A 12,748-nucleotide genomic window follows, 5' to 3' on the forward strand; every position below is an offset into this window, starting at 1 on the left:
AAGAAAACATGAGATACATAGAAAACAAAAAATAAAATGGAAGACATAAATCTAACTGTATCAATAATCACATTAACTATTAGATACTGTGTGGCAGATACTGTGTAGCTGGATAAAAATCAAGATACAGCTATGCATTATCTACAGTAGACAGAGTGCTCAGACTCTTCCAAAAACAGGAGGTTTGCTCTGATACCAAACCCAAAGACAATACAAGAGGAAAAATTATAGGCCAGTATTTCTTATGAATACAGAGACAAAAATCCACAACAAAATGTTAGTGAACAATGTGGCATCAATACCGAAAGAATTATATACCATAACCCAACTTGGATTTATTCTAAGAATGTGAATTGTTTAACATCTGAAAATGGATTAATATAAGATATCATATCAATAGGATAAAGGATAAAACCACACAATTATCTCAGTTGTCCTAGAAAAAAGCGTTTGACAAAACTCTTCATGTTGAACATGAACGATTTCAGTGAACTAGGAATACAAGGAAATTTCCTCATCTCGTTAAAGGAATCTACCCCCCACTCCAACTAACATTAGTTATACTTGATGGCAAAACTGGAGATAAGCAAGATCCACTTAAGATCAGAAATAAGACAAGAATGACTTTTTTTCCAGTTATAGTCAACGTTTTATTGGAGGTTTAATCTAGGACATCAGACACAAAAAAGAAATAAAAGGTATCAGATTGTAAAGGAAGAAATAAACTATATTTGTATATTGTGCAAGCTTGTATATGGAAAATCGTAAGGAATCCACATAAAAAGCTATTATAAATAGCAAATGAATTCAGCAAGTTTTTAGGGTGCAAGACCAATATATAAAAAACAATTGCGTTTTCTATATAGTAGCAATGAATAGACAGAAAACGAAATTGAGAGAACAATTCCATTTACAATAAAATAAAAGAGAATAAAAAAACCCTTATGAATAAATTTAACAAAATAAGAACAAAACTTATACTCTGAAAACTACAAAACCCTTGAGGTAGAATGTCACTGAGAATTGCAGAAAAGATCTAGGAATCTTTCTTTCCACTGAAGCAGTAATTCAGCTAGCAAAAACAGAATCAACTTTTTATTATAGTTGATTTACAATGTTCTATCAATTTCTGCTCAGAAACAACTTTTTTTGAACTCTGGAATTTAATACAACTCTTAAAACAACTAGAGGGGTACTTAATGAAGAAAGAAGCTGCTAATTTTTTTTTTTTTTCTTTTAGGGCTGTATCCATGGCATATGGAAATTCCCAAGCTAGGTTGTTGAATCAGAGCTACAGGCCTATGCCACAGCCACAGCAATGCAAGATCTGAGCCATATCTGTGACCTACACCACAGCTCGTGGCAATGCTGGATCCTTAACCCACTGAGCAAGGCCAGGGATCGAATCTGTATCCTTGTGAATACTAGTCGGGTTTGTTACCACTGAGCCACAGTAGGAACTTACTGTCACTAAATTTTGTTAAGAGAGCATTGTGGCTTTTTTTTTTTTTTTTTTTTTTTTTGCCACAACTACTCACATTTTCTAGTTCAATGATGGTCAGGAGGATGGTAGGCCAGTCTTCCTGCTGTGACTTGTTGCTATTATTAGAGGGGGCAATACAGACCTGTCCTTAAAGCATTATGGTTGTTTTTTTTGACCTGCCTGGTGACTTCCTGATAAACTGACTCAGAGGCTTACCTTAGTTTGACTGTTCTAAGAACTCTGTTGGGGCTGTAATGGCCTCCCAGGTGGTGTTTATGGAAAATATTTAAGGGCATATACTATCCTCAGCTGCCTGGGTTAAGGGACAATAGACAGGACAAGCAGCAGACAGACTGAAAAGCTTAGAAGATATCAGGAAAGGAGATACATGAGGGAATAAGGGCTTTGAAAAACTCCCCTGTATACTAAGGAAACTTAGATGGGCAAGGCATACCCAAGGCTACATGCATGTTCAGCAAACACTGAGAAGACTCTAAGCTTTCATCTCTGACTGATCTTTAGGCTCTGCATAAATAGGAAGTCAAGGCTAAAGAAGATTTGTAAATAGCCTGGCCCCAAATTTTCAAAATTTAAATAAAAACAGAAATCTAAGAAACTCAGTGAACATTAAGTAGGGTAAATTCAGAGATACGTCAAAATCAAACTGTCAAGAGCCAAGAAAGAAGAGAAAATCTTGATAGCAGCAAGAGGAAAGTGAATAATTTTGTACCAGAAATTCTCAATGAGGTATAATAATGCCAGTTTCTCGTTAGGAAGCATGGAGGCCAAAAGGCAGTGGGATAACATAGTGTTGAAAGAAAAGATACCATCAATTAAGAATTCTAATACCAACAAAATTATCCCTCAGAAATGAAGGAGAAATTAAGACTGCCAGATAAACAAAAGTAGAGGAAGTTAATACCTAGCAAAATTCCCTGCAAGAACTGCTAGAGGTAGTATTTCAGATTAAAATGAAAAGATACTAGAGAATAACTCGGTTAAGTCAAACGAAGAAACAAAGAACACTGGTTACTATAATTGATAGATAAAAAAGTCAAGTATTGTATTTTTGGTTAGTAACTTTTTTCCCTATATTATTTAAAATTCAAATGCATAAAACAAGTATTATGAATCTGTTAATGGATATAAAATGTGTAATTATATAATTTAGGACAATAGCGATATAAGGGGAGATGGTACTTTCTACAAGCAAAATTTTGATATGCTAATGAAAGTAATTTAGGATAAATTCAGACTAGATTGTTATAAATTTAGGATGCTAATGTAATCCCCATGGTAACCACTTAAGAAAATAACTTAATGTATGAAAAGGAAATGAGGGAGTCAAAATAGTACACTAGAAAAATCCATTTGACAAAAAACAAGAGTGTAATGGAGGAACTGAGAAAAAAATTGACATTGAGGAAAAAATTGCAAAATGGAAAAGTAAGTATTCCTTATCAATTATCCCTTTAAATGAAGTAAGCTCTCTAATTTAAAGGCGATTGCCAGAATGGATTAAAAACATGATTGAAATAAATCATGTCTGCAAGAGACCCACTTTAGATCCAATGACACAAATAAGTTGAAAGTGAAAAAATAGAAACTGATATTCCATGCAAATAGTAACTAAAAGAGAGCTGAAGTGCTATAATAGTATTAGACAAAATAGATTTTATGTCAAAAATTGTTATGAGACAAAGCATTATGTATCTATTTAAAAACACTAAGCGAGTTCCCTTTGTGGCTCAGCAGTAACAAATCTGACTAGTATCCATGAGGATGCGGGTTTGATCCCTGGCCTCGCTTAGGGGGTTAAGGATCTGGTGTTGCCAAGAGCTGTGGTGTAGATTGCAGATGCAGCTCTGATTCAGCCCCTAGCCTGGGAACCTCCATATGCCGTGGGTGCAGCCCTAAAAAAAACCAAAACAATGACAACAACAACAAAAAAAAACAAACCCACAAACACTAAGAAGATATAGCAGTTATAATCATATACACATACAACAACAGGACCCCAAAATATATGAAGCAAAAATTGACAGAATTAAAGAGAGAAATACAGAGTTATTCAATAATAGTTGAAGACTTCACTACTTTTAAAATTTTTTTATTGAGATATATTTGATGTAATATTAGTTGCCAGTGTATAAGTTTTTTTTCTTGTGATGAGAACTTTTTACTCTCTTAGAAACTTAGAAAAATACAGTAGTGTTATTCATTATAGTCATTGTGCTGTACATTATATCCCAGACACTTATTCATTTTATAAATAAGAAATTAGTATCTTTTCACTAACTTTATGCATTTTGCTCACCTTCCACTCCCTGTCTCTGGCAACCACCAAACTGTTCTCTGTATCTGTGAGTTGGGTTTTTTGTCTTTTTGTTTTGTTTTGTTTTTAGATTCCACATGTAAGTGAGACCATATGGTATTTGTCTTTCTATGACTTATTTTGCTTAGCATAAGGTCCTCAAGGTCCGTCCATGTTGTTGCAAATGGAAGCATTTTTTGTTTTTTCTTTTTTGGCCACCTCACAGCATATGGAGTTCCCGGACCAGGGATCAGATCTGAGCCACAGTTGTAACCTAAGCTGCAGCTGGAGCTTTGCCAGATCCTTGACCCACTGTGCTGGGCCAGGGATTGAACCTATGTCCCAGTGCTCAAGATACCACCCATCTCCTTGTGCCACAGTGGGAACTCCTGGGAGCATTTCTTGACTTTGTGACTTCCATTTGAATTTCCATGATAATAGTGATATTGAGCATTTTTCATATACCTATTGACCATCTGTGTGTCTTCTTTGGAAAAAATGTCTAATTAGATCATCTTCCCATTTTTAAATCATTTTTTTAAGTATTGAGTTATATGAATTCATTATATATTTTAGATATTGATGTCTTATCAGACATATGATTTGCAAATATTTTCTCACATTTGGTAGGTCACCTTTTCATTTTTGATGATTTCCTTTGTAATACAAAAGGTTTTCAGTTTGATATAACTCTACTTTTTTATTTTTGCTTTTGGTGTCAAATCAAAAAAAATCATTGCCAATTCAGATGTCAGGGAGCTTACTGCCTATATTTTCTTGTAGGAGTTTTATGGCTCCAGGCCATATGTTTAAATCTGGAATCCAGAGTTCCCACTGTGGCTCAGCAGAAACAAATCTGAATAGTATCCATAAGGATGCATGTTGGATCCCTGGACTTGCTCAGTGGGTTAAGGATCCAGTGTTGCCATGAGCTGTAGCATAGGTCACAGATATGGCTCAGATCTGGCATTGCTGTGGCTGCAGCATAGGCTGGCAGCTTCAGCTCCAATTCAACCCCTAGCCATGGGTGCAGCCCTAAAAAGACCATAAATAAGTAAATAAATAAATCTTTAATTCATTTCGAGTTGATTTTTGTGTATGACGTAAGGGTCCAGTTTCATTCTTTTGCATGTAACTGTCCAGTTTTTCCAACATCATTTAAGATACTATCCTTTCCCTGTTGCCTGCTTCTGTTAAATAGTTAATTAATAGCCATAAATTAATTATCCATATATGCATAGATTTATTTCTGGCTCTCTTTTCTGTTCCACTGATCTATGTGTTTTTTCTTATGCCAATACCATACTGTTTTCATTACTATAGCTTTGTAATATAGTTTGAAATCAGAGTGTGAAGCTTTCAGTTTTGGTTTTCTTTCTCAAGATTGCTTTGGCTATTAAATGTCTTTTGTGGTTCCACAAAAACTTTGGGATTATTCTATTTCTGATTGATAAATGCCATTGGATTTTGATAGGTATTTCAATGAATCCATGGATTGCTTGGGTGGTATGGACATTTTAACAACATTATTTCTTACAATCCATGAGCACAAACTATCTTTCCATTTATTTGTGTTTTCTTCAGTTTTTTTAAATCAGTGTCGTATAGTTCTCAGAATACAGGTCTTTCACATCGTTGGTTAAATTTATTCCTAGGTATTCTATTCTTTTGATGCATTTTAAAATGGGATTGTTTTTCCTAATTTCTTTTACTAACAACTTGTTGTTCGTGTATAGAAATGCAACTGATTTTTACATATTGATTTTGTATACTGCATCTTTACTGAGTTCATTGATTAATTCTAACAGGTTTTGGGGGTTGAGATTTTCAGTTTCTTTAGATATAATATGTCATTTGCAAATAGATACAGTGTTACTTCTTTCCAATTTGGATGCCTTGTTTCTTTTATTTGTTTAATTGCTCTGACTAGGATTTCTGGTACTATGTTGAATAAAAATGGCAAGAGTAAGTATCCTTGTCCTATTTTTGAGTTTAGAGAAAAGATTTAAATTTTTTGCCAAATTTTCATTATGGTGTTAGCTGTGGATACTTTAAATAATGAACAGAAGATAATCCATTATAAAAGAATTAAGATCAAAAAGGAAATAAAAGACTGTATAACTCTATAAGCCAACTAGATCTAATAGATGTATATAATCTCTACCCAAAAAGAGGATATAGAGACTTCTTGGGTGCAAATTGTATATTCTGTAGAATAGACCATATGATAAATCATAAAATGAATCTCGGGAATTTTTAAAAGGTGAAATCATGTAAGTGTCTTCTCCAACCATGATGGAATGAAACTCATAAGTAACAGGAAAACTGGAAAATTCACAAATTTTGAAAATTAAACTACATACTCTTAAACAACCAATGGGTCAAATAAGACATCATGAGGAAAATTAGAAAATACTTTGAGATGAATGAAAAGGAAAATACAACATACCAAAACTTAAGGAATTATATAATGAAAGCAGTGCTGATAGAGAAATTTATAGCTTCACTGGCCTACATTTAAAAAGAAAGATCTTGGAGCTCTTTTATGACACAGGAGTTTAAGGATTGGGCATTGTCTCTACAGAGGCTTGGGTCACTGCTATAGTGGGGAATCGTTCTCTGGCCCAAGAACTTCTACATGCCACAAGCACAGAGAAAAAATATAAAATTAAAAATAAATAAAAAATTAAAAAATGAAGATCTCAAATCAACAACTTAACTTTATATCTTAAGGAATTAGAAAAATAAGAGCAAATAAGACCCAAAGCTAGCAGAAGGAAGAAAATAATAAAGATTAGAATAGAGATAAATGAAATAAAGAATACAAAAACAGTAGAGAGTTTAATGAAATAGCGAAAAGAAAATTAACAAAAGTTGGCTTTTTGAAAAGACCAACGAAATTGATAAGCTTTTGTAGCTAAGCTAAGAATAAAAGAGAGAAGACATAAATTATTAAAGTCAGATATGAAACTGAGTATATTACTCTGAGAAAAATGATTATAGAATAATAACAATGAATAATTGTACACAACAAAGTAGATGACCTAGATGAAATGGACAAATACATGAATTACCAAAACTGTATTAAGAAGAAATAGGAAATCTGGACAGATGTATATCTATTGAATAGCAGATGTATATCTATCAAATATCAGACATATATCTGATTGAACCAGTAATTTAAAACCTCCCAACAAAGAAAAGCTCTGGACTTGATAGCTTCACTTGTGAATTCTTCCAAACACGTGAAGAAGAATTAACACCAATTCTTCTCACATTCTTCCAAAATATATAAGATGGAACAGTTCTGTGGCCAGCATTACTCTATTACCAAAGCCAGGAAAAGATATTACAAGAAAGAAAATTACAGACCAATATATCTTATGAATACACATGTAAAATATGCTAAAGAAAATACTAGCAAACTGAATTCACCAGCATATTAAAAGGATTAAATACCAAGGCCAAGCAGGATTTACTGTAGGAATTTTAAGTATGGCTGAATGTCAGGAAATCAATCAGTGTAATACACTTCATTGAAAGAATGAAGGAGCAAAATCACCTAATCATCTCAATTGATGGTTAAAAAAGTAATTGATAAAATCCAACACCTTTTCATGACAAAAATCAGTTCCTAAAAACTTATTCAGCAAACTAGGAATAGAGGAGAACTTCCTCAACATTATAAAAGGCATTTGTCAAAAACCCACAGTTAACATCATACTCAATGATGAAGGACCAAAACTTTCCCCCTAAGTTTGGGAACAAGATGATTTCTGCTTTCACCATTGCTGTTCAGCATTGTACTAGAAGTTCTAGCCAGAGCAATTAGGCAAGAAAGAAAAAAATATATTCAAAATGGAAAAGAAAGTAAACTTCTTTTCACACATAATCCTATATATGGAAAATCCTCTATGTAGAAAATTCTAAAGAATCCACAAAAATTTATTAGAGCTAATGGATGAATTCAGCACAGTTCAGGGTGTATGATCAATATGCAAAATTCATTTCTATTTCTAAACACTATCAATAAGCAATTCAAAAAGGAAATTGAGAAAACAAATCTTTTCACAGTAGCATCAAAAAGTATAAAATACTGGAGTTCCTATTGTGATTCAGCAGTAACAAACCTAATATCCATGAGGAGGCATGTTTGATCCCTGGCCTTACTGAGTGGGGTGAGGATCCGGCATTGCTGTGAGCTGTGGTGTAGACTGGCAGCTCTGGCTCCAATTCAGCCCCTAGCCTGGGAACTTCCATATTCCACAAGTACAGCCCTAAACAAAACCAACAAACAAAAAAGTAAGATACTTAGGAATAAATCTAACCAAGGATGGTCAAGACTTATAAACTGAAAACTATAAAACACTGCTGAAATAAATTAAAGAAGACCTAAATAAAGGACAGATATTTGTGTATATGTATTCATTGGAACACTTGAAGATGGCAATACTTCCCAAAGGAGTTTACAGAATCAATACAACCCCTTTCAGAATTCCAGTGGCTTTTTTGCAGAAATGGAAAAGCTGATTCTAAATTTTATATGGAGTTGTAAGTGACCTGGAATAGTTACAACCATCTTCAAAACAAAGTTGGAAGACTCACAATTCTTGATTTTGAATTTACTACAAATCTACCTTGTATCAAAAAATGTGGTATCAAGAGAATGAGGAGATGAGCCACAGACTGGAGAGAGTATTTTCAGAAAGCTGTGCCTGATAAAGGCTGTTATCCTTTGTTGTGCAAGGAACTCTGAAAACTCAATAGTAAGAAAAAGAACAACCTAATTAAAAATGGACAAAAGACCTGATCAGATGCCTCACCAGAGAACATACACAGATGTCAGTGAAGCATATGAAAAGATGCTCTACATCATATATCATTAGGGAATTGCAAATTTAAACAGCATTGATGTATCACTACACACCCATCAGAATTGCTTTTCCCACTGCACCATGATGCTTCTGTAGTTATTCATTTTTATCTGTATAACGTTTTTAGGATTACTCTTGTCTTTATTGATCATTTTTCCTCTGGATATAAAACTACTTGTTTTTACCATGCCAATACAGCCATCTTATTTTAGCATTATAGCATACTTTGGCACATATAAAGTATATACTACCTGGATTTTATATTTTTTGTTAATTAAATTCTCCACCAGGCCTTTATATCTCGCTTCCATTGAATCCTAAAAAAATAGTAGTTGAATAGTTTCTATCTAAAGAGAAGACTTTGTGGAGAAGGTAGGTTTGAGCACCTGCTTGAAATATCTGTGGGACTGAATGGATGGAGAGATCCGAAGGTGGAAGAGCTTTGGCACAAAGTCCTAGTAGCAGCTAGTTTGATGCATTCAGGACATATGTATTAAATTTAAAAGGCCTGAATGATTTGACAAAGGAGGTAAGAACATAAAATGGAAAAAAGACAGTCTTTCAGAAGCATTGCTAGGAAACCTGGACAGCTGCATGCAAATAAATGAAACTAGAACACACCCTCACACCATGCACAAAAATAAACTCAAAATGGCTTAAAGACTTAAATATAAGACAAGACACCATCAAACTCCCAGAAGAGAACAGAGGCAAAACATTCTCCAACATCAACCTTACAAATATTTTCTCAGGTCAGTCTCCCAAAGCAACAGAAAGAAAAGGAAAACTAAACCAATGGGACCTAATCAAACTGACAAACTTTTTGCACAGCAAAGGAAACCAAAAAGAAAACAAAAAGACAACTTACAGAATGGGAGAAAATAGTTTCAAATGATGCAACGGACAAGGGCTTAATCTCTAGAATATACAAGCAACTTCTACAACTCAACAGCAAAAAAGCTAACAACCCCATTGAACAATGGGCAAAAGACCTGAATAGACATTTTTCCAAGGGAGATGTACAGATGGCCAACAAGCACATGAAAAAATGCTCCACATCCCTGATTATGAGAGAAATGCAAATCAAAACTACCATGAGATACCACCTCACACTAGTCAGAATGGCCATCATTTTTTTTGTTAAAGAATGGCCATCATTAATAAGTCCACAAATAACAAATGCTGGAGGGGGTGTGGAGAAAGGGAACCCTCCTGAACTGTTGGTGGGAATGTAAGCTGGTACAACCACTGTGGAGAACAGTATGGAGGTACCTTGGCAATCTATACATAGAACTACCGTATGCCCCAGCAATCCCACTCTTGGGCATATCTCCGGACAAAACGTTCCTTAAAAAAGACACATGCACCCACATGTTCATTGCAGCACCATTCACAATAGCCAAGACATGGAAACAACCCACATGTCCATCGACAGATGATTGCATTAGGAGGATGTGGTATATACACACACAATGGAATACTACTCAGCCATAAAAAAGAATGAAATAATGCCATTTGCAGCAACATGGATGGAACTAGAGACTCTCATCCTGAGTGAAGTAAGTCAGAAAGAGAAAGACAAATACCATATGATATCACTTATATCTGGAATCTAACATAAGGCACAAAGGAACCTTTCCACAGAAAAGAAAATCATGGACTTGGAGAATAGAGTTGTGGTTGCCAAGGGGGAGGGGAAGGGAGTGGGGTGGTTGGGGACCTTGGGGTTAATGGATACAAACTATTGCCTTTGGAATGTATCAGCAATGAGATCCTGCTGTATAGCACTGGGAACTATGTCTAGTCACTAATGATGAAGCATGATAATGTGCAAAAATAGAATCTGTATATGTATGTGTAACTATGTCACCATGCAGTACAGTAGAAAAAAAAAATTGTATTGGGGAAATAACTATTAAAAAAATTAAGAAAAATTAAAAAGACAAAAAAAAATGCCTGAATGAAGATGTGGTGGTAGGAATGTAACCCTGAAACATTTCAGAAACTATGCCTCATGTTTGTAATATTTAACATGGGCAAGGTCCTTAGCTCTTAGCGATTTGGGGGTAGGACAGCAACCACTGAGGAAACCCCATATTTCGAAAGAATTTGAGAAGATTGTCTATTGTGTCAACCATACTTAAATATTTTTTAAGGAAAGGAAACAAAGTTGACCTTTATTTTAAAAAAAAAAAGTAGGAACATGAAATGAAACACTGTCTTGGGTTTTGCTCATAAACATGGTTATTATGTTTACAGTATCTGTCACTAGATGGAGTCCATGAGTTCAGGGAACTTTCATTTGGACTTCTCTATGTATCTCTTCCTATGGTTCCTTTTCTGTGCATTTGAATAGGAGAATAGTTTTTTAAAAATCGACAAATGGATTTGAATGACAGAATTTTTAGATTTGCCTTAACAGAAAAACCATGAGTTTGTAAAATAGCAAAATAATCTTCAATTATTCACATTCCCACTCTCCATTTTTTTTTTTTTTTGAAAAAGTCTCTAAAACCGCAGTTTAATATCAGTTCTGCATTTTCCTGGTAGTAAGAGTGTTTTTAATATGACTTATTATTGAATGTGAATTAACTTGTTATCTTCTGCGTGAGCGCCCTCCCCCCCGCCTCCAGAGCTCTTGATTTCAACCAGTTATACATTTCCCCCTACCCCTCATAAGCTTTCTGTATGCAAGGCAACATGCGGGCGAGGTATGATCTAATTCCTTTTTTGTCTTTCTGCTACAGCACATGCCCTTATAGTCGGCCTCCCTTTGGCTATGGAAATTTTCCAAGTTCAATGCCAGAATGCCTTGGTTATTATGAAGACAGGTACCAAAAACATGAAGCTATGTTTTCAGCTTTAAATAGAGACTATCCTTTTAGAGACTACCCAGATGAACGAGCACACAGTGAAGATTCTCGGAGTTGTGAGAGCATGGATGGGACCTCCTACTACAACAGTCATAGCCACAGTGGGGAGGAATACTTAAATCCCATGCCTCAGCTGGACATTGGAGCCTTGGAGAACGTCTTCACAGCCCCGACATCAACTCCTTCTAGCATCCAGCAAGTCAATGTCACTGACAGTGATGAGGAGGAAGAAGAAAAAGTGCTCAGGAATTTATAATTTTAAAACAAATATGCACAGAAAATAAACATTTCTTAAAATATATTCTGGGTCAGTTGGTGTGAGAAAAAAAGCCTAGAATGCTTTGCTGAGAGTTTTCAGCCATGATTTGAGGAGTCAAAACCAAATGCAATTTATGCCTTCATAAAGCTTTGATTAGTGAAACTGGAGTCCTGATGTTTCATCATAGGACTATTTAAGAGATGAAGTAGTTTATTTTTGTGGCTGAAATTTGCTTCAACATACATTATCATTACTTTATCTTGGAACATGCAAAATACTGATTCCTCACAATTGTTTGTGGGGAGAGGGAGTATAATCTGGCATGACAAGTGTGATTTGTATTTTATCTCATTTATTTATTTTTCTTATATGATTTTTTGTTTGGTGTTCACGTAGTACTTACAGATATTTCAGTTTTTATGTAACATTTTGAAAATATTTTGGTAACTTTTAGTAGTGAACTGGGACTCAGTTACTAAATTTAATTTGCACTAATAACCAATAATAAGTTGCAAATGTGTTTTAATGGCATATGAGTAATTCCTTCATCTTAATTAGTCATTTCTGTTCCTTAACGTTTTAATCATCTCTTTTGGATATCTTTTTCCATTTGGTATGCATTGTTCTACTTTTGTTATAATTAAATAAACATAGAGAAAATTGTTCTTGTTGGGTGTTTTTTGTTTGGGGGATAGACATAAGGAAAACAAGTGTTGCTCAGATAAGAGTAGTTTCCATACCATGTGCAGATATTTATTTTTGCTTAATAATCTCTAGAATTGTGCAGATCCTATTAGCTTATTTGAAACTGTATCAACAAAGATGGTGTGCTTATATTCTGATGCCATTTCCAAACTCTTTACAGATGTATATCTGTGACTTAAGCATGTCCCTGAATGGAAGAGCTCTTCCAGATTTTATTCAAACAGCTGTCTTTAAAAACAT

General features: G+C 34.5%; 1 protein-coding gene across 1 annotated transcript in view; it reads left to right on the top strand.

Annotated features, from left to right (window-relative positions):
- SOX30 (SRY-box transcription factor 30) overlaps window positions 1-12,468 on the top strand; it is a 35,673-nt gene extending 23,205 nt beyond the window's left edge. Inside the window, exon 5 of the mRNA XM_003134105.6 lies at window positions 11,419-12,468. Coding sequence (XP_003134153.2) covers window positions 11,419-11,800 — 382 coding nt within the window. The 3' untranslated portion in view covers window positions 11,801-12,468. The remainder of the gene's footprint in view (window positions 1-11,418) is intronic.
- Window positions 12,469-12,748: the final 280 nt, after the last annotated feature.

The sequence above is a fragment of the Sus scrofa genome, chromosome 16, assembly GCF_054392235.1.
Source record: "Sus scrofa isolate SSC_HxYL_T2T_F1_AM1 chromosome 16, Sscrofa_HxYL_maternal_Yorkshire_Landrace_v2.0, whole genome shotgun sequence".
Lineage (NCBI taxonomy): Eukaryota > Metazoa > Chordata > Mammalia > Artiodactyla > Suidae > Sus > Sus scrofa.